Source organism: Megascapheus bottae, chromosome 30, assembly GCF_031878675.1.
Source record: "Megascapheus bottae isolate mThoBot1 chromosome 30, mThoBot2.hap1, whole genome shotgun sequence".
Lineage (NCBI taxonomy): Eukaryota > Metazoa > Chordata > Mammalia > Rodentia > Geomyidae > Megascapheus > Megascapheus bottae.
Genome location: NC_143538.1, coordinates 3,697,857 through 3,719,779, shown reverse-complemented (window position 1 = coordinate 3,719,779; position 21,923 = coordinate 3,697,857). Strand labels below are relative to the sequence as shown.

The 21,923-nt window shown below is 46.7% G+C and overlaps 1 protein-coding gene across 4 annotated transcripts in view; it reads left to right on the top strand.

Annotated features, from left to right (window-relative positions):
- Positions 1–6,018: 6,018 nt before the first annotated feature.
- The window catches only part of Lrrc49 (leucine rich repeat containing 49), a 37,346-nt gene continuing 21,441 nt past the window's right edge, over positions 6,019–21,923 (top strand). The window contains exons 1-8 of one of the 4 annotated variants that reach the window (XM_090321787.1): positions 6,019–6,095; positions 6,867–6,923; positions 9,456–9,543; positions 13,279–13,476; positions 13,728–13,830; positions 14,937–15,140; positions 18,175–18,241; positions 20,171–20,314. In XM_090321787.1, coding sequence (XP_090177913.1) covers positions 6,054–6,095; positions 6,867–6,923; positions 9,456–9,543; positions 13,279–13,476; positions 13,728–13,830; positions 14,937–15,140; positions 18,175–18,241; positions 20,171–20,314 — 903 coding nt within the window. In that variant the 5' untranslated portion in view covers positions 6,019–6,053. Of the gene's footprint in view, positions 6,096–6,246; positions 6,356–6,866; positions 6,924–9,455; positions 9,544–13,278; positions 13,477–13,727; positions 13,831–14,936; positions 15,141–17,546; positions 17,568–18,174; positions 18,242–20,170; positions 20,315–21,923 lie in introns of those variants that run through there. The other 3 variants (XM_090321789.1, XM_090321788.1, XM_090321790.1) reach the window with 3 other exon arrangements.

The window sequence follows — 21,923 nt, the reverse complement described above, 5'->3', positions numbered from 1 at the left end:
CACTGCGCAGTATTAGCTATGAGAGCATTATGTTTTCTTTCTCTGTGCTTCTATTGTCCTTTGCCTTTGGGTAAAGGGGAGGGGTGGTGTCCCATGTCATGTCGCAATCTCCCAGCCACAGCTGCTGCAGAAAACCCATCACTGTGTTTTCATTCACAGAGGAAAGCATGTTCTGTTCTGCCTCCTTGCATAACCATGAAACATCCGGGGTGACTTCGCTCCAAACTTCCTTTTGGGTTCACATCTGGGCGAAGGGATGGAGTATGATTTCCACCTAGAAACGTAAGATCTGACAGTGACCAGGTGCTACGGCCTGTGTTTGGCAGGGAGTCAGGCAGAACTTGCCACGCTCACCTTACCGTGACACCACACTGCCCTCTGCTGCCCCCACCCCCAGCAGTGAGCAGGGCTGGAAGTGGTATTAAGGCTGGGAGTGGAAAGACAAGGGCAATGGGGTGGAGAAGACTTGCTGGTGCTTCTGATGGATGGTCTTCGACTCTCGGCGTGCACAGGAGGGGTTAAAACTCATCATCCGCTCCGATCCCCAGAAGATCCTAAAGAGGATCAATGTCTAGAATAACTACCCCTAAATTTAAACACCACAATAACAGCCCAGTCGATAAAGGGGCAAAGGAGCTGAATAGCTGCTTTTTTCAAAGGAGAAAATCTAAACAGCCAATCAACCGACAGTCTTAACCATCCATGAAAGGCAAATCAAAACCGCTCAGAGATGTCCACCTCACCTCAGACAGAACAGAGGCTGACAAGGAGTGTGAGAGGAGCCGGGGGGATAAGAGTTGGGGGAACTCTTACTCATTGCTGCTGGGTTATGAATCAGGTCACTACAGAAGTCAGTAAGGAGTTCCTCAATGATCTGAAGTAGAAGAGAACACCATCCGATCTATGGAAGAATGGAGTCAGCACAGAGACAGCGGCAGGCCGGTAGTGACAGCAGTGGTATTCACAACAGCCAAAGTGTGGAGTCAAACCACATGCCCCTCCCCCAAGCAGGTGAATGGATGAAGCAAAGGTGCTGTGCCATTTGCTCAGCCATTGGGACAAATGAGATTATGTCATTTGCTAAGTGGGGAAAAGAAAACAGATGCAGCTGGAGAACGTCACGTTAAGTGAGATCAACTGAAAATGGATGAACCAAAGACCACGTTGGTAAGTGAGATAGAGACTGGATGTCTCTCCAGGACAAGTGTTGCATGTTGTCTCTCACTGTGGGAGCCAGGGGAAACAAAACAAATGAACAAAAAAGACAACGATGCTGTGAAAGAAAAAAGGGAGTTTTAATGCACCTTCTATCTGGCAAATATCATGTAACCCTTTTACTAATTACAATAAAAAAATAAAATTAAATTAAAAAAAAGGAAGATGCCAAGGGAGAGAGGACAAAGCAGAATGTGCATGTGTGTGTGTGTGTGTGTGTATATATATATATATATATACACAATGTATACAACATATGTAGCATATACATCATGTATATCCCATGTGTGAATATATGTAATGATACAGGAAGATGTGAAACTATATGAATATATGTCACCTGCATGGATATATTCATATATTATATATATCATATATGAGTAGATGGATGATTGATAAATATAATTAGATGACAGGTAAGATATAAATGACAGGTGATAAAAATAGGAAATGGATATACATAGATGATAGAGATGATAGAGATTATAGATAGATGACAGATCTAGATGATGGATTATAGATTATAGATAGTAGATACAGACGATAGATAGAGTAATAAAAGCCATCAGATGCTGTTTGAGAAAGAGACCAGATGGAGCACTGGGGACATGGCAGACAAGGAGGAAAGATGTTTAAGAAGGTGAGGGTACACAGGTATGGAAATATCACACAGAATCTCATTTTACAAACGTATGTTAACTTGAATAGCAAAACAAAAATTTAAAAAGCGCCGGGTGTGGTGGCTCATACCTGTAATCCTAGCTACTCAGAAGGCTGAGGTCTGAAGATCACAGTGCAGAGCAATCCCAGACACTAAAGACTGTGAGACTCTCATCTCCAATTAACCACTAGAAAATGGGAAGTGGGGCTGTGGCTCAAGGGATAGGGAGGTTGCTTTGAGCTGAAGAGCTCAGGATCAGCTCCCAGGCCTAGAGTTCAAGCCCTATGACCAAAGAGAAAAAGAAAGCAAGCAAGCGAAAGGGGAGCCTCCTAGGAAGTGGGGGGGGGGCAGCAAGGGAGGACTGAGGAATATAATCAGTGCCTAACCCGCAAGTCAGAACCCATTAGAGGAGCCCCCATGCCGTGTGAAAGTTCACACACAACAGGTGTAACTCCTATCCTGCACAGCTAGGGGCTGTGGACATACACGCACATGTAGAATTAGGGCTGTGTCCATGGCAGAGGCACAGGACAGGCTCAGTAACCAGGCAGCTGGTCCTCACGGGCACTCACACAGCCTCAACCCCTCCCTACAAAGCAAGACAGAGAAGGTCTGGACATACAGAATCCTGAGGCCTAACTACTGGTTAGTTCCAAGTCTCCTTTGCCCTCAGCAGTTAGAGTGGGGTTCCCTTCCTTGCAATGGTGCCATGAATTCACAGATGACTTAGGAATCCATCCATCTGGGATTTATCTCATTGGCCCCCACATCTGAGGGCTCTAGGGTTTTTACTCGCAGGAAAATACCATTAAAGGAAAGGTAATTATTTCGTGGAAAAGCTATTTGATTCTTACACTCCAGCCCTTTCCATTTTGGACACTAGAGCTTTCAGAAACTGAAGCTTTGGCTATTTCAGGTTGGTACAAAATCCAAGAGCAGTTTAACATTTGGAAAGCATCTATGCAAGATTCTTTTCCTGCACTGACTCTGGCAATGAAGAACACAAGCCGGGAAGTGTGGTTTCCCCCAGTGGTTTATAGACATTAATAGATTGGGATGGATGAGTCATGGGCGGGGCGGCTGCAGAACTGCCCACACGCTGTCATCAAAATATTGCTGCATCGCCACAAGCCCAGCTGTGCTTTGCCATGTTTAGGGAAAGAACTAAATGCTCCCAGACTGCTTTCCATGTTTCTGTGGCTGTCCAGATTCAAGGGAAGTGGTCTTGGCCTTAGGGGGGTGGAGTGTTATAAGCGAAGAGAGCATTTGCATCTCTTAAAGGCATCATGGAAATCTCTTCTCCACTGGGAGTCAAATTATAATTGAAAAAAAAAGACTGGAAAACCTGGAGCGGTGGCTCACGCCGGTTATCCTTGCTACTCAGAAGGCTGAGATCTGAGGATCACAATGCAAAGCCAGCCTGGGTACTAGAAAGTCTGTGAGATTCTTATTTCTGATTAACCACTAGAAACCAGAATTGGCACTGTAGCTCAAGGGGTAGGGTGGTAGCCTTGAGCTGAAGAGCTCAAGGACAATGCCTAGGCCTAGAGTTCAAGTCTCACCACCACCACCAACGACAACAACAACAAAAAGGCTAGAATTAGTCCAAGGATTTTTTATTTTTGATGTGGGGCTTGAATTTAGGGACTGAGCACTGAGTACTTTTGCTCAAGGCTAGCGCTCTACCACTTGAGCCACAGCACCATTTCAAGCCTTTTCTGTTTATGTGGTACTAAGGAATGGAACCCAGGGCTTCATGCATGCTAGGCAAGCATTCTGCCACTAAGCCACAGTCCCAGCCCTGGACTTAACTTTTAAAGATTCTCAAGCTAAGGTTCCTTCAGCCCACACCTTCAGTTGAGCCACTTTTACATCAGCAATTCCACTCTGCGATCCCTTCACTCCAGTACCTTTACTGGAGTCAGAATGATTAGCTGGAGCTTTATTGTAGCAGGTGAAGGCTTTGGTGAGGAGGGAGCAGGAAAACAATTATGGGTGTTCCGTGCCAAGGGAATGTGTATCAGGTAGTGTTTGCTGTGTAACAAATGTCCCTGCCATTTAGAGGGTCCAAACCCACAATCTCATGGGTTGGCAGGGTAATTCCTCTGGCCTCAAATTTCAATTCCCCAACATCTGTCTCCTAAGGAGCTTGAGAGACTATGTCCAGCTCCACGCGGCTTCTTATCTTCTGCAGACTGGTGTGAGGTCGTTTCCATGATGATTCTATGGCCCAGGCCCTTGTGAAGTCTTAGTGTGTGGTACCTTTGTTGGTGTTCCATTGGCCAATCCAAAGTCACGAAGTGAGAGACACATTATCTCTTAGGGGGAGGGGAAGAAAATATGGGCCTGTGTGTTGGTACTAGGACTTGAACCCAGGGCCAGGGCACTGTCCTTTTACTGTTCCACTCAAAGCTAGTGCTCTACTTGAGCCATACCTCTGTCTCCAACTTGTTTGGTGGTTTATTTCACTGGAAGCATTTTGAGTAGGTGATGTTTCCCAAGTTCCTTCTACTCCTGACATCTTCAGGGAAGTTCGAGAGAAATCCACCCGTACACAAAGGGTGCAAATCTGTGTTAGGAGCAACTTCCCTTCAGAGGTCACTGGGAAGATTTGCTGCCTCTAGATGCTTTCAAAACATGCTTGAGCCTTATCATCATTTAATTCACAAATATTAGCTGAGTGTCCACTGAATGCCAGACATGGAACGCAGACCTTCCCAATGAAAAGCTTGCTTCTGCCTCCAGGGAGCTTACAAGATCTTGTGAGCATGATGAAATGATTCTGGAGAAATCTGCTAAGCTAGCCTTGGAAATGCATCCAGCTTTTGTACCCAATCACTAGGAAGCAGGGGCCTGGAAAGGCTGGGTTGGTTGTGGAGACAACCGGAGATTACTTCAAATTAGTTCTTGCTCTCAGTTGCCAAACAAACAAGGACTAGCTCAGCCCCCAAGTTCTCTTCAGTTCCAAAATTGTCATTTGGCTGCTGAGCTGTTTATAGGTACTGTGGCTCAGCAACCCCACCTAGTGTCTGAGCATACAGGGAGGATTTAAGCCAAAAAATGAGACCAATGAAGGTGGCTCCAGAATCCATCAGAAGAGGGTTTCTTATTAATTCCATCTCAACAGGTGGCATAGGCCCATCACCTCAGCTATGCTGGATAATGTGAATTGGACGATAGTGGTTAGAAGAAAAGCAAGCAGTCAGGGAATTCCAACCTCTACAGATGCCAGGAGAAGCTGACAAGCCCAAACCTACTCCAACAATGAAACAGGGAAAGGGGATTACAAAAGAATGAGAAAGTAAAGTAGGGACAAAAAAAAAAAAACCCATCTCAATGAAGGCTGGGTGTGGTGGTTTGCAGGAGGCTCTGGTAGGAGGAGAAAGGTTTGAGGCCAGCCCTGGGCCGAATGTAGGGCAGTTTCCAAAAGCAACTAAAGGCCCCAAATGGTTGACCTTAGAAGTGGGACAATATTGTGCATCAGGAGCCTCATCTTTCATCGCTACCTCCTCTCCCCTATCATTTTTTTTTAATTTATTTTTGCCAGCCCTGGGGCTCACACTAAGGACTTGGGAGCTGTCCCTGAGTCCTCTTTGTGCCCCAGCCCTGACTCTTCCTGAGTAGTTTATTGGGGATTAGAGGCGCATGCACTTTTCTGCCCCGGGCTGGCTTTGAACTGCGCTCGTCAGGTCCGCCTCCTGAGCAGCTAGGGTGGCAGGTCACCGGCTTCCCTTCCTCACGCCGGGGCCGGGCCTCCAGGCCTGTTCCCCACGGGTGGCTTTGTACTCCTTCCCGTGTTCAGGAGGCCGTACCCCTCCCGGGGGCACCGTGGACGACTCTGGCCCCTGATCATCCCCCCACACACACACCCCGGGAGTTCGTGGACTGGGTCAGGCACCCCAAGAGCTGAGGTCTCGCTCAAAGCAAACGGAACGCAAGCGCAGGCAGCCGGGAACCCCGAGGGCCAAGCCCCGTGCTTCTGCCTTCCGGGCACGAGGACCCTGGCGGGACCCAACGTCGCGCGGGCCGCCGTGGAGCTGGGGGGAGCTGAAAGAGCGGGGGACCGGAAGTGGCGGTTGTCATAGCGACCACCGTGCGCCGTCCTCCCCCCCCCCTCCCCCGCCGTTCCCCGCTTGGTTGTCTCTGTTTTCACGAAGTTGAGGAGGTAAATCGAGGCATGAAGGGGGTCCCACCGGCTCCCTCCCGTCCCCCATCACACGTACGACCCGACGACGTAAGGGTCGGGTCGGCGGTTGGGAGCGCTGGGGACCGGAGGAAGAGACGGGAGGGCAAGGAGGACCAGACCGGAAACGGCGGTTTCCATGGTGACCGGGAGCCGGTTGCCCGGGAGACGGGCCCCCTCCGGCGCGTCTGCGTCTCCGTGGTGGTTTCGCCTCCACCGTGGGTCGAGCATCCCTCACTGGGCCCGCCATGATTCCCGGGAGGTACCGCTCCGCCTCCGGCCGGGCTGCCAACAACGTAGGTGGGGCCCGGCGGGCGCCGGCGGCCCGGGGACGGCTCTTCCCGGGCCGTGGTCTGCCGGAGGCCGGGGGGGGTCCGGGCGCGGCGGGGGCGCGGGGGGCGGGGGCCCCGGATCGCGGGACGAGGCGAGGCCGCCGGCCGGGGTCGCTGGCGTCGCTCCAGCCCCTTATCTTTATTAAACCGGGAAAGGACTCTGTTATCATTAGGGACTCGCGCCCGCTTGGCCCGAGGCATTGGAGGGTTCTGTTGATCCCGGATACATGGGGAGCGGATGACCAATGCCACGCTTTGATGCTCAGCTGCGATCCGATCGATTTGAGCCCATCTGCAAGCCACGATTGATTTAACCCTGCACAAAACGAGGACATTGTTTCCTTCTCTCTCTCTCTCTTTTTTTTTTTTTTGGTAGTATTCTGATTTTTATAACTGTATCTTCTTCTTGGGGGAAGGAGGTGATGTTGGTATATAAGAACACATTTTACAATTTGATTTTTTTTTTACATGTTAGGTGAATTGTGGGCTTCATCTGGTTATTCAGACATCTTCCCTTCCTGAAAAGAACAAAGTAAGATTTCACCAAACTGATGTTTAAAGTGGAGATACATTGTTATGCACAGATAGTAGCACGATTTAAAGTGTAGAGTCTAACCTAGAAACATAAAGCGTCTCTATTTTGGTTTCCAATACAAAACAGATTCTTTTCTGCCACTGTCAAGCCTGCATTAGCCCTCTTGAAATCACAATGTCATTTCATTGATTGTAAGAGCTATTTTTTTTCAACGTTTAAGCATTTCTGAAGCGAAGGTCTTTCAATTGATGGCATTTCATAGTTTCATTGGAAACATTCTCTTTGTTAGCAGTGGGTAAGTATGTCTCACTACTGATGTCACCTAGGAGTGAAAGGGCCAAACTACACATTCCACTTACAATCAGGAGAGACAGAGGACTGTTAAGTTTAAGGTTGAATAGATTGGTTTCATAATGTTGGAATGTGAGATCCTTTTATTTATTGTCGGTCATGGAGTTTGAACTCAGGGCCTGGGCACTGTTCCTAGGCTCTTTCACTCAAGGCTAGGGAGCTACAGTGCCACTTCCAGTTTTCTGGTGCTTAATTGAAGGTAAGAGTCTCATAGAATTTCCTGCCTAGGCTGGCTCTGAACTGTGAACCTAAAATCTTAGCCTCCTAAGTAGCTAGGATTACAGGCTTGTGTTACCAGTGCCCAGCTATAAGATCCATGTTTTTAACCTATGCGATTTGCAGGTGCTGTTCCTGGCATTTGTAGAATTTCTGGCTTTTTATTTGGTGTTTGAAAGAATGCAATTTCCTTTCAGGCCTGTTTTACCCCATCAGTGAGACATGCTCACCCACCTCTCACACTGGGTCTCAGACACTGTGTTTTCTCCTGTCACCGAGGTGGACTCCATTGTCCAGCCATCACATGTCAGTTGTTTCCTAAAAAGTTGGTCAGTAGAAGTGGGACACCCTTGGTTCATGGTTGTAATCTTAGCTACTCAGGAAGCTGAGATCTGAAGATGGTGGTTATGAAGCCACCCCAGGCAGGAAAGGCTACAGATTCTTCTCTACTAACGTAAAGCTCCAAGTTTACCAATAGCGTGGGAGAGTGTGAATGGATGAACATGGGGATGGATGGATGGACATAAGGGGGGATGGATTGACATGAGGACAGGGGATGCACATGAGGAAGATGGATGGACAGGAGAGGCATGGATAAACATGAGGGTAAAGGGATGGACAATTAGAATGGATGGACTGGAGATGGATGAATGGATAATGATGATGGATGGACATGGCAGTGGATGGGTGACCATGAGTGTAGATGGATGGACAGTGAGGGTGGATGAATAGGTGGATATGAGGATGGATTGATGAATGGACATAAAGGTGGATGGATGGAGGTTCTATTACTTCAGCAGGCTGCAGTTGATTACACCATGTGAGTGGGTCACTTAGAAAAGGGCTGTCTGGCTATCTCGGATCGAGCCCTAGTCATTGGAAATGTTCTTACTCTAATGGGGTGTGACTTCCTTCTAGTTTTCCTAGTGGGTTTTTGCTGGGAAAATCCTGTTGCACTGTTAGGATGTTCCTAGAAATCTTGTGTCTTGTTAGATCATTTCCAAACCAGTCACTTTAGCAGTGGCCAAACTTGGACAAAGGTTCACTCCTGTATATCCAAGGTTGATGGCAGGACCCGCCCCAGCGAGTCTGGGAGGGAGCAAGTGGCACTGCCAGCCTACAAGGGTATTTGTCAACTGTGCACACTTGCAGTCAGAGGAGGATAAGTTCATTTTGCTTTTCTCAGCACTTCCAGAAACGTATTCGAGATCCACAGAAGGATTTTACTATGTCATCAGTAGGCTTTAAAGTGAATTGTAGTGAGTAGCGCAGTGAATCCCTGCTACCCAGCATCCTTGGTTCCCACTGCGTGCCTCATCACACTGTCCTGCGGTGGGGTGTGCCGAGACTGAGGTCCTTGGCTTGGAGTGCGCTTCCCTCTCATCTCAGGATCTGCCTGATGTTACGGAGGGTAAAATATTCATCAGGTGCCCCCTTGAGACCTTTTTAAGGTGTCCCCTTCAGGAGGAGGGCAGACATTGTATGGCCACTGTCTCTCTCCAGAAAGTACCCCACATCCATGAAGTTTCCTGTTCTCCTCGCCCACATCCCAACCCCTGCATGCCACAAACGTGCGTGTGTCCCTGTGGCTCTTCCTGCTGGGACACGTCCCATGGGTGGGTCACTCAGTAGCAGGCCCTTGTGGGGCATCTTTTACTTGATGTCAGTTATTGTGACTGTGTGTGTGTACGTGCCAGTCCTGGATGCTATCCCTGAACTTTCTTTGCTCAAGGCTAATGTTCTACCACCTGAGCCACAGCTCCACTTCTGGCTTTGGAGATAAGAGTCTCATGGGCTTTCCTACACAGGCTGGCTTTGAACCATGATCCTTAGATCTCAGCCTCCCGAGTAGCTAGGATGTCAGGAACCACTGGTGCCCAGCTGTGTGTTGATTCTAAATCATTTTCATTCATTAACTGTATTTCTTCTCCCTGTGGTTTTTTTTTAAATAATGTTTTTCAGGTTGAATTCAAGATTAACAGAGAAACACCACCATTTCCGGGTAGGCTCTTACAACATGACCTGGAAAGAAACTACTCAAGCAGGCAAGGTATTGTTGATGAGCAGGGCATAGGGTTCATCCCTGTACTCCAAAGGAGATGCGTTGCTTAATAATGTTTTCCTATTATATCTCAATAAATTGAAGGCCAGAAGAAAGCGGTTTATTGCTTACCACATTGGCTAGGTAGTTGTTTAAATCAAGGACTGTACCTCTCTGCCTCCCCACCCCACCCCAACCCAGGTTCCCTGGGATCACAGGGTGCTTTCTCCCCTGCACGTTTGCGGGGTGTCTGTGGGAGAAGGCTGATCAGATAACTGCGTAAGTGCCTGGACATGAGGCTATTTCATCGTCCCTCCACCTGTTCCTCAGTATTCCTGGGCCTTTCGTATCTGGCGTTTTTGCTTTCCTGTGTCCTCCACTCTTGTCTAGTCCAGTTGCTGGTCTCTACCATGGTGCAGCTTTCGCTCCCCAGTGCATGAGGTGTCTGTGATTGATCCCATACACATTTGCAGAGTGGGTGCCCTGGGCCCGTCCTCATGCTCCACTCAAGCTCACGCCACATGCTTGTGCCACACTGTAGTTGTGAGCCTGGAGAGTTTTTATGTTTGCATGGTAAATCTATTGTGTCTGTCCTGGGGCTCGAATTCAGGGCCTGGCCACTGCCCCTGGGCTTTTTGTTCAGGGCTACTGCTCTAACCTTTGAGTCACCCCCTCACTTCTGGCTTTTTGCTGGTTAATTGGAGATTAGCATCTCATAGACTTTATGCTCAGTCTGGCCTCAAACCTCGATCTTAAGCTTCCAGCCACCTGAGCAGCTAGGATTACAGGCTTTAGCCACTGTGACCCTGACCTCTTCTGCATTTGTTAACCAACTTAAATTGTCTTCCCTAACTTATGAATCAAACTTAACAGCTTCTCCCAAGCTTTTCTTGAGCAGTTGGGGTACAGTTGTCTGGTTGGCTGGAGAGGCCAATCTGCTAAAGTGAGAGAATATTACTAGATATTTGCTAATGAGGGAACATTGTGGCGGTGTAACTCTGAGAGATGAAGTCTTATCAATAATAACCCACACAGTAGAAAAAAAAATGGGCCTGGGTGGTTTTCTTAGAAGATTTGGTTTAGAGTGCTTGTCTGTGGCCTGGTGCTGAGTTGGCAAATTATAAGCTTGTCCCTGGTCATATCCTCTGGGCCACCCCTAAGGGTCAGACCAGACTTCTCAGCCTGTAACTCTCCACTGACTCTTCTACTCAACTGCTGTGAGCAGGGTATATTATACATGGTATCATCAGGAAAAGCTTGGGACTATTCTCTAATCAACAGTGCTCTAACATTTTATTATTCTTCATTTCAGTTCATTTCTTGTTTTCAAGATGAATCAAACCCATAATCTGTCAGCACAAACGAACATAATACATTAAATTAAAAATATACTTGATTGTTCTATAAGCCGAGTTAGTGTAAACCTCAGTATGTGATCTCTTTGGGGCATTTCTTAAGAGCCAGATATCCCAGGGACTCTCATTTAACACGCTGTGTGATGAGGAGCTGTGTGTGGCTCCTCAAATCCCTGTGAGTCACTGGAAAACCTCAAGTCAGCCAGCAAAGTGTAGTCATGTGCTCCACAGACCTGCAGATGTCCCTCCGTCCATCTGCCCATCCACCCCTCTGTCCATCACTCTCAGTCCATCCCTTCCTACCTGTCTGTCCCCCCTTCACCACATCTACCCACTCATGCCCCTGTCTGCTGTGTACCTCACACACAGTACGGTGGACATTCCTGATAATTGTAGACCATTGTAACATGTATGGCTGACTTCATTCAGCGTTCCACACAAAAAAAGAAACCCAAGAATTTCTTACTTTCTTTCTTAATTGAAATAACACACAAAAATAGAATTTTCATTTAAGCCTTAGTAAACTAAAAAAGTAATTTATCTGCTGATTGCCTACTGATTGAACTGAGATCCTATCAATACTAAGGAACATAGAGTGACTTTGTCTCTTAAGAGCTCAGGGATTCAGGAAGAAGAGGGCACAGTACATCCAAACGTGCTATAAGAAATGGACATCCACAGAGGACACAGTCCAGTTAATGGACATTTTAAGCATCCATTTACAGGTGTGGTACATGACAGCTCACATAGACCCATACAACCTATGCAAATGGGATGCTCTCATTGACTAAGTGACGTATGCAAACGATGTTCTCATTGAGGTTCCCCTGTTCCCAAGCAGACAGAGGACCTGAAGGAGGCAGCTTGGGTCTTTCTCCCCAGTTGCTTACTGTAGGGTGTGAGAGACATCAAGCTCATCATCGAGATGACTCATACATGCTAGACTGAATGGTAGGAGAACACAGTTCCTTTATTCACTAAGCGTAAATGAAATTCATTAATTGAATTTTGCTTCTGTAATCCAAGTCTTACAGAGTTTAAGACTGCTTATTAAATTGAGGATTGGCCTGAAGTCTTAACAATATAAATACACTTAACTAATTAACAAGAGAAATGGAGATTGTTGTCCTTTGCTGTCTTTCTCTGATGGCTGTCTTTAATCAATTGGTCCTTAAATTACAATTAATCATTAGATTTCCTTGTCAAGGGTGGCACTCTACTGCTTGAGCTGCTCTAGTCAGATAATCAGGTGATTAATTGGAGATGAAACATTTGTACTTTTTGCTCCTGCTGGCTTCAAATCACAGTCCTCATTTCTCAATCTCCTGAAAAGCTAGGATTACAGGCATGAGCCACAACACTCAGCTTAGTTTGCTTTTTGTTTGTTTTTAACCATCTGGTTTTGATTCTAAATACATTTACTAAATCCTGCTTGGTTGAATATCCTGCAAGCAGATGGTAAGATTCGTTTATTGGTGAATATGTCATTATTCTGGAACTTGGTATTATTTAGAAAAATGGAATATGAACACTTACTGTTTTGTTCAAGAAGCTACCTGTAGCCAGGTGTGGCGGTGCCTGCTTGTATTTCCAGCCACTTGGAGGCAGAGGCAGGAGGATCATGCGTTTGAGGCCAGACTAGGAAAAGGTAGTGAGATACTGTCTCAAAAAAAAAAAAAAAACCCAAATGAAAAGTCAAAACACAAGAAAAAGGACTGAGAGTGTAGCTCCAGTGGTGGAACGCCTGCTTAGCATCTGCAAGGCCCTGGTTCAATGTCCAGTACTGAAAAGCAAGCAGCTAGATATGAGATTTCGGCAGACCCTCAAGCCCATTGCCCTGGAGCTTTTTAATGGGATCTGTGTGTGGCTTGACTGTGAGCGGTTAGCGTACGTCTGCAGGGCCCCCAAAGAGCCTGCGCTCCTCGGCCCCATAGGGGCTTGATTTGAGCAGCTCAGCTCCGTGGGGGCCCCGGGCTTGTTCCTAGTACTTCTCTCCCTGGAGGGAAATTCCGAGTCCTCTGAATTCTCTCTCCTTTGACCCACCACTCCACTATCCCCTCTTTTTTAGAACCCCCATCATTTCTCCTAGACCCTTCTAGAATATACGTTAATATTCGCTTCCCCATCCCATCCTTAGGCATTTTCGTGAAGTGATAAACAAACACGCTGTGCAGACAGACTATTCTGAATTCTGCATCTTTGACGCACTCTGTAGGGGAACAGCGTGTGGCAGGAGTCCTGGTGGCTTTCCCGTGTCCACTGTGGCATCGTGCAAGGTGGTGGATGGGGCAGTGGCCATCGGGCAGCTGGGGGGCCCCCATGTTGCCTTCTGTGTCCTGAAGCACAGTCATGCTGTGGAGCTTGTGATACATTCTTTGGTGTTTTGAAGGAGACGGAAGAGCTGTAAGTCCTTCACCTCGTAATAAATCATCCTGCCTCCCGTCCACAACAAACCTGACAGAGCTGTGTGGTCTGGACATGAAGAGCGGTGCCAGCTCCCTGTCCGCCTTTGGAGATTCTTCCTTTCAGACACCTTCAAAGTACCGAGTCCGGCAGGGATGCCATAGCGCAGGCCCCGATGTATCCGGTAACGAGGCCTCAGACATGAGAGGGCTGGATTGGAGCCCACGGCGAGGGAGGAGTGGCACACACACACCCCGCCCATAGCTTAGGCCATAGCTTAGGCCTGAGGAGGAAGCTGGTAGCTCCAAATACGGAAAGCTTTGGGAGCTTTCTAGAAAAGATAGTTGTAGCTGCCAAAGCTTTCCAAATAGGTGACTTAAGTTCCAAAGTCAGAGATTTGTCCTAACCACCTCATTTGTGTGTCATTTTCATTAGGTGATCATATTAATTTGGTGAGCTCATCAATGCCATCCTTCCCTATTCTCCAGCGTTCTACCGAAGAGAAAATTCTTTACTCAGACAGGCTGACCCTGGAAAGGTGAGGAACCTTCCTTTGCTTTCTTTTATCTAAGAGAATATCCAGACATTGCACAAGACTCACCCCGTCCTCCCCTAGCTCTCTGCCCCTTCCTTGAGATGAGAGTCTTTCCTGCCTGGGCTGGCTTCAAACTGCGATCCTCAGATCTCAGCCTCCTGAGTAGCTAGAATTATAGGCCTGAGCCACTGACACCTGGCTAAGTATCATAGCAATTCTAACACACAGTGGTGTTAGTGAGCTTTGCATTATTGTAAGATAGTATCTGAAATAATCATCTTAACAAGATGAAAGCTTTAAGCCGGGCGCGGTGGCTCACACCTGTGATCCTAGCTACTCAGGAGACTGAGATATGAGGATTTCAGTTCAAGGCCAGCAACAAGTAGGAAAGTCTGAGAGGCTCTTATCTCTAATGAAACACCAGAAAACCAGAAGTGGCACTGTGGCTCAAAATGGTAGAGCACTAGCCTTGAGCAAAAAGAGCTCACAGACATTGCCCAGGCCCTGAGTGCAAGTCCTACCACAACCAACAAAAAGTAAAAATCAAAAAAACGAAATCCCCAAATAACAAAAAGCAGTGCTAGGGGCATGATTTAAATGGAATAGCACCAACAGAGCAAGCAAAGCCAAGTAAGCTCAAAGCCCCAAGTTCAAAGCCTAGTAAGACCTGTGCATGGCTTCCTTTCCTGCCCTAGTGAACACTTCACAGAGCTTGCAGGACTTGCATGTGGTGTCTGCTCCAGTGACTTTGCTGCCTGGCCAACTTTTCCATGAGCAACGTACCAGAGGCTGACCTCTGGTCTGTGTTGTTCTCTTGGCCATCTTGGCCTCCACCTCAGACATTTGACGTTTCCCTGGTGCCAGGTCAGCTTCATGCAAGTACTTGGTGTGGGAGACTTGTTAATACAGTGAAAGCTTGGATGTAATAATTACCCTCCTCCGAGTCTGTGGGCCTCTCAGTGGATGACTCACAACTAACTACAGGTCCCAGGGCACCGGGGTGCTGGCAGTGTCTGTCACCAGCCCGCTGGCACAGGGCATGGTTATGGCATCTGGAGGAGGAGGCAGCCTGCTGCATCCTTCCTGCTGATGTCCACGTTGTTTTCCAGGCAGAAGCTGACTGTGTGCCCAATCATCGACGGGGAAGAACACCTGCGCTTGCTCAACTTCCAGCACAACTTTATCACTCGCATCCAGAATATTTCCAACCTGCACCGACTCATCTTCCTGGACCTATATGACAACCAGATCGAGGAGATCAGCGGGCTGTCCACGCTGCGGTCCCTCCGCGTCCTCCTCTTGGGGAAGAACAGGTAGGGTGGGCGGGGCAGCCTCCCGGGTCTGGTGCCTCGTGTAGGACGGGGCCCAGCCGTTTGCAGACGTAGGATGGGCCCCGAGCCAGCGATGTGCAGATGCAGAGCAGGTGTTCTGTGAGGTTCAGAACAGGTGCATGGGGGGTCCCAGCCTCACCATCAGGTTTTCTGGGTGTGGATTTGCTGCAGGCTGTGCATTTCACTGCCCATCGTTGTCTTGGTGTCCGGCGAGGTGATGGTTAAGTGCCGTTCCTTGTGTGTGTTCTTGCCACACACAGTGTATAAACTGATGTCATGCAGTTGCATGCTTCCAGACTCCTTTCTTCAGTTTAGTGAGGACTTTCCTTTTGAGTTTATTGAATGGCCTTTTAATTTTTTTTCTAAGAATTTGACTTTTTAAGGCATTGAACTTTCAGGCTGTGCTTCCCATCAGGAAGAAAAGCAGATGAGAATACTCAGGTTTCCAGGGAGAGTGGGTAGCTCTTCTGTGGACTGGTGACTACGAGGGGCCTGGATCTCCTAGCAAGCCTCAAGAGCTGCAGGCACTCTCAAGGGCAGGGCAGGCACGTTGGCTCTTGATGGTGTCTCACCCTGCTGTGGTTGCCAACATGTGCCTATCCTCCCAGCCTGGGTCTCATTCTCAGGATGTGGGTGTGCTTGCTGTTTAGTTGTTCATTCTGGGATGTGGGAGTTCTTGTCTGGTTGTTCATTCTAGGATGCACAAGCCACTTATTTATTGTTCAGGGCTACTCAGTTTTTGACCCTTGTGTGCTTCCTCTGACCTAAGCAGCTGCTCAAAGAAGCGTTAATGCCAAGGATCCAAGGCATAATCCTGGGTTACCTTCTGTACCTCACTTGGAGATTTTCGTGTAGTAGTCTAATCTCTCATGCCAGGAAAATAAAGAGCTAAGGCAGCATTTCAGGAAGGAACAGGACAGGGTGGACAGGGAGAGGGTGAATTCAGATCTCCATTTGGAATACAAAGAGAACATTTAAGCCAAGTGCTGGTGGTGGCTCATGCCTGGAATTCCAGCTACTCAGGAGGCTGAGATCCGAGGTTCATGGTTCAAAGCCAGCCCAGGCAGGAAGTCTGTGAGGTTCTTCTCTGTAGCAGATCACCAGGAAACCAAAAGTGGCACTGTGGCTCAAAGTGGTAGAGTGCTAGCCTTGAGCAAAAGAGCTTAGGGACAGCTCAGGCCCTGAATTCAAGCCCCACACACCGATTTTATAAAAAAGAAAACATTGAAATGTCCAGTTCCCAGGAAGGTGAGACTAGAGCTGTGAAGAACTAGGCCCTCTCTGTTGCATCGTAAAGCAACACTGGGAAATCTACCCCTTTGCACTTGCTTCCTCAAGTAGACCTTTTCTTTCTCATTTTCTTTCTCATTTTATTTTGGCGGGTTCTGGAGCTTGAACTTAGGGCCTGGGCGCTGTCCCTGAGTTTCTTTTGCTCTACGGCTGGACCTACAGCCACTTTAAACGTTTTTTCCCCAGTGGTTTATTGGAGATGAGTGTTTCCTGCCTGGGCTGGCTTTTGAGTCGTGACCCTCAAATCTCAGCCTCCAGAGTAGCTAGGACTGCAGGCAAAAGTCAAAGCAGCACAAATATTCAGTATTCAGTAGAGCAGGGATAGGCAGAAACTCCCAACTGATCCTGGGGCTTGAACTTAGGGCCTGAGCACTGTTTCTGAGCTTTTTTGTGCTCAAGACTAGCTCTCTGCCATTTGAGCCATAGCTCTTTTTTTTTTTTTTTTTTTAGAAATACATAATTTTATTGTTCTTATTATAGTGTTGTACAGAGGGGTTGTAAGTCAGTTAATGAGTACATTTCTTTTTGGACAGTGCCACCCCTTTCTTTGCTTTTCCCTCAGTTTCCCCTTCAAGTCTCTTCCCACTCAGCCCAACGTCAGCGCATCTCCCAGGCCTTCCAGAGCTCGGTGGCAGAGCTAGTCAGTGGACTCTGATGTGTGGTTCTCAAATGCGTGTCTGATTTTCACTCTGTACAGTCTGCATGAGCTGTATCCACTCTCAGCCGTTTGGGATTCTGCTCTTTCCCGGAGATCTCTTTCCTTGCTGCTCCTCGCCACTGCACACTGAGCTACTCCAGGGTTCTCCTCAGTGTTCTGTTCTTCTAGAACAGCTTCTTGCACCTGGATGTGGGGTTCCGATGCGCCTCACAATCGATGCCTTCCGTCCTGTGTGTCAGGGCTGAGGGTGAGCAACCGCTGAGTCCCCACTTTCTGTGACCTGGGCTTTTCTGGAGGAAGAAGTGTGAGAGGAGGGGAGACTGAGGCCCGCGTGGGTTCACGTCTCCTCCAGTCCCTTCCTGGCACCATGGCATGGTAGAGGAGCACAGGATGTAGTGCTTCCTTCTTGGCCAGGATGTCCTAGAGGACTACTGGAGCCAGAGAGAAGTCCCAGGCCAGATGTGAGCTTGTCCCTGGGGCTGGGAATGGGCTTAGGGCCCTGAGGGCTGAGTCAGGTGCTGTTTCTACTCAGGAGAACTGCCTTGACCTTGGACTAATACTTCTGAAAAGTAGAATTGCTAGCAGGGTGCCAGTGTTTACACCTGTAATCTTAGTTACTCAGGAGGCTGTGATTGGGGGTTCATGGTTCAAAGCCAGTCTAAGGAAAGAAAGTCTGTGAGACATTTATCACCAAAAAACCTAAAGTGGAGATGTGGCTCAAGTAGTAGAGTGTTAACCTTGAGCAAAAAGCTCAGGGACAGACCCCAAAGTCCTGAGTTCAAGCCCAGGACTAGCATAAAAAATAAAGAAAAAAGAAAAGATTAGAAATAGAATTACTTTTCTCTCAATGTGGGCTGTTGAAATTCTCCTTCCCCTAGTGGCACGATGCCTTAAATGTAAAATCACCTCAAGGGGAATGTGTTACTGTGTAATAAGTGTCTTGACACAACTGTTACACACAGAGAATAAGAGGGAGAAACGAACTCAATGACAAGCAGTTTCAGTTTGCTGACAGATTGGGTATATCCTGTTTCCACTCACGTTTGTTCCCCTTGTGCTGCCTTGCAGAATCAAAAGAATCTCAAATCTGGAGAATCTGAAACTCTTAGATGTCTTGGACCTTCATGGAAATCAGGTATTAGAAAGCACTCTTGCTTCTCCCTTCCTTCCTTCCTTCTTTTTCTCTTGTTTCTCTCTTTATTAAGAGAGTATAAATACAAAGAGCCTTCTCAGAGAGGAGAAATATTCAGACTTTTCTCTCTCATTTGGAAAAAATAGCTAGAATGACATACAAACTCTCAGCTTAATTTTAATTTTGTTTGTAAATTTATGTGCCAGTGATTATATATAGAGGTTCCATTCTTGAATATTCACTTGTTAAACTTGACATTTGAAATATGATGTAAAAAAAATCAATGTTAATAAAATCTTAAAAAAAAAATACCTGGAGAAGCCAGGCGGGGTGGCTCATGCCTGTAATCCTAGTTACTTAAGAGGCTGAGTCTGAGGGTCAAGGTTCAAAGTCAGCCCTGAGCACAAAAGGACCTGAGACTCTTATCTCCAGTTAACCTCTAGAAAATGGGAAGTGGGGCTTGGCGCAAGGGTAGGGTGGTAGCCTTGAGCTGAAGAGCTCAGGGACAGTGCCTAGGCAGAGTTCAAGCCCCATGACCCTTCCCCCACAAAAAATACATAGAGAATTGGTATGATTTCTGTGATACTGGGATTGGTATAATTTTTCTACTTGTGGTACTGGGACTTGAACTTAGGGCTTTATGCTTGCTAGATAGGTGCTCTACAGTTTGAGCCATGCCTCAGGTCTTCTTCTTCAGATGTTTTAGATGTCTTGTTTTTGCCTGGCTAATCTATCCTTACATCCTGCATAGCTGGGACAGAAGACATCTACCATCATGCCTGGCTTATTAGATGAGATAGGTTTACCTAACCTATTATCCAGGCTTGTCTAGAGCCATAAACTTTCCATTCTATAGCCTCCCCAGGAGCCAGTATTATGGACATGAGCCATTGTGCCGAGCCTTATGTTTTAATAATCATATTTACGTCAAACTTTTAAAGAATTACACCTACTTATGTAAGATCCAGTAAAAACTTGGGAATATTCATGAGAATTTTAGTTTTTTTTAAGAACTTATTTTTAAATTCACATGATGCATCCCTGTCTTAAGAACTTAGGGGTTTCTCCTTCCATCCCCTGCTTTGTCATCAGAGATGCCTGCTGCTGTTGATTCCGTGTTCATGCTCCCTCATGAGTTTTTTTAGTGCGTCTTGTCACACTAAAAAAGGAGGAGGAAGGAAGGGAAAGGAGAGGAGGAAGAGGGGGGTGGGGAGGGGTGGAGAGGAATGGGAAAGAGAGGAGAGGAGACAAAGGGAGGGGTTGGTGACATAACTGCCTCCTATCCTATCACCTATTTAACAGTGGTTTACTCCACATCTTATTGTTCTGTCATTTGCAAGTACTTAAAAATCTTTTTTCTTTTCTTTTATACAGTGTAACTTCATTTTACATTTTACATTTCGCTTAGATTAAAAACCTTAGAACAATTGTAAACATGGGGGGAGACCACATTTGGGATAAGGATCAAGAGAAGTGGGGGAGGGGAAGATGAGCGATGAGACCCCTTTCCTGTGTATAATTTAATTCACCAATAAAAACATTCTGAAATGACCTGGAAAGAAATGAATTTGCAATAAATATATTCATGTTTCCATTCTTAAACTTACAAGGAAGCTGGAAGTTTCGTTTGTTAGGTTGAGTGTAGCCCTCATAGCACCCAGCCATGTTGGAGCTGTTGAGAAAAATACACTCACTGATTCTTTCATGAATACTACTCCAGCTGCAGTCCAGTTGTAAAACAGGACCCTTTCGTCACTTCACAGGTCAGATGGCTTCATATTTCTATAATCTAGGAAATCAGAAATCAATTCTAAAGGTCTTTGTGTACCAACTTGTCACTAATCTAATAACTGAATAGTTTATTTTTAAGGTTTTAATAACATTCATGTATGAGATATGCGAATCCCCTCCTCTCCTTTTTTTTTTTCACAGATTACTAAAATTGAAAATGTAAATCACCTGTGTGATTTAAGAGTTTTAAACCTTGCCCGGAACCATTTAAGCCATGTTGATAATCTTAATGGTCTGGATTCCCTAACTGAACTAAACCTTCGACACAACCAAATTACTTATGTGGTGAGTACACGCTGCGTGTGGGTCCCTGCTACCGTGGTGCTTCAGGCAAAGTGAGACCCAAGGTGGTTCAAGTTTTTCCTGAACTTCAGTTGGACGTAAAGTTACTAAGTTTTGTCCTATGTTGATTTGGGAAATAATAAGGTGTTTTCCATTTTAAAGGATACAGATACATTTAGAAATAAAAGTGTCTTTGCCAGGTAAATCAGCCAGGGGGAAATGAGCACTGACTCCTTTCCTGTTCTGCAATGGGGACAGGATTAGAGAGAAGAGTATTGAGGAGACAAGTCACCCACAGGAGAAAAGGCCCTGTGAGGGGCCCTGGGGTTCTGAAGGAGCCACACCCCCATCCTTTACCCCCTAACAATGGCTTCACTTAATAATGAATCTTTTCTTCTTCTTTTGGTGATCCTGGGGTTTGAACTGGGGTTCTCATGCTCACTCAGCAGGCTCTCTTACCAATGAGCCACATTTCCTGCTCCGGTATTTCTGGTTATCTTTTGAGACAGAGTTTCACTTTCTCCTCAGCCTCTGAGGTAGGCCACAATGAAATACCCTAGGAGGCCAACAACCACATATGGCAGAGGTGCCACAGCACCTGGCAAGTCAAGCCACACAACTGGAGATGGGAGGACTGAGCAAACCTTCCAGAGTGTGTGCAAAGATCCTGGGGCTTTCCTTCTCTCACAGAATCTGGTGAACAGTGCATCCCAGAGGCAGCGGTGAGGCCATCAGGGCCCAAAGCATAGCAGTGTTCCTAGGGGTGCAGAGGCACTCCAGGGATTCTGGGTTCCACATCTTGCCTGCAACTAGCAAGTAGTTGCTTGGGAATTAATGTAGTGAAACTTTGTATAAAGAGGAGTACAATTTTTCTTGCTTCTTTTCAAACTTATTCAGTAATTTGCCAGGAAATCTACTTCAGTTGTCAAGATTAAAATCTTCCTTAGTCTTATTCTGTATTTTTTTTCTCCTGTCCCAGGGCTTGAACTCAGGGCCTGGGCACTGTCCCTGAGCCTCTTTGTGCTCAAGGTAGTGCTGTACCACTCCAGCCGTAGCACACCACTTGAGGCTTTTTTTTGGAGTAGTTTTTTTGGAGATAAGAGCCTCACAGAGTTTCTTGCCTGGGCTGGCTTCAAACTTCAATCCTCAGATCTCAACCTCCTGAGTAGCTTGGATTACAAGTGTGAGCCACTAGTGCCCAGCTAGTCTGCATTTAAAAAAATAAATAAATAACAAGAATGAAAGAAGTGCTGCTTTCTTGTGGTCACCCTTTCCTCGTTGGCATGGCAGGAGCCGGCTGCCCCCACTTTCCTCCCTGTAATCTGAAGGACACTGCTCCAGAAATAGCTCAGCCATGGATATGGAGCTCCAGAGGGTGCCGTGTCACTTACTTTTTATAAAGTTTAGGAGCCTGGAACCAGCCCATTTCCTTTGCAAAATGAACTGTGATCATCTCCACAGCCTGCAGTAAATAGTTTTGTCCATTTCAAAAGGGTTATAGCTTGACAATATATAACATGGTTTAAACTCTGCAGATCTATTTTGAGTATGGGTTGTTAGTATTGTTAAGTGCAATAAGCTAAAGACAAATAACAGATTGATAGGGTCCACA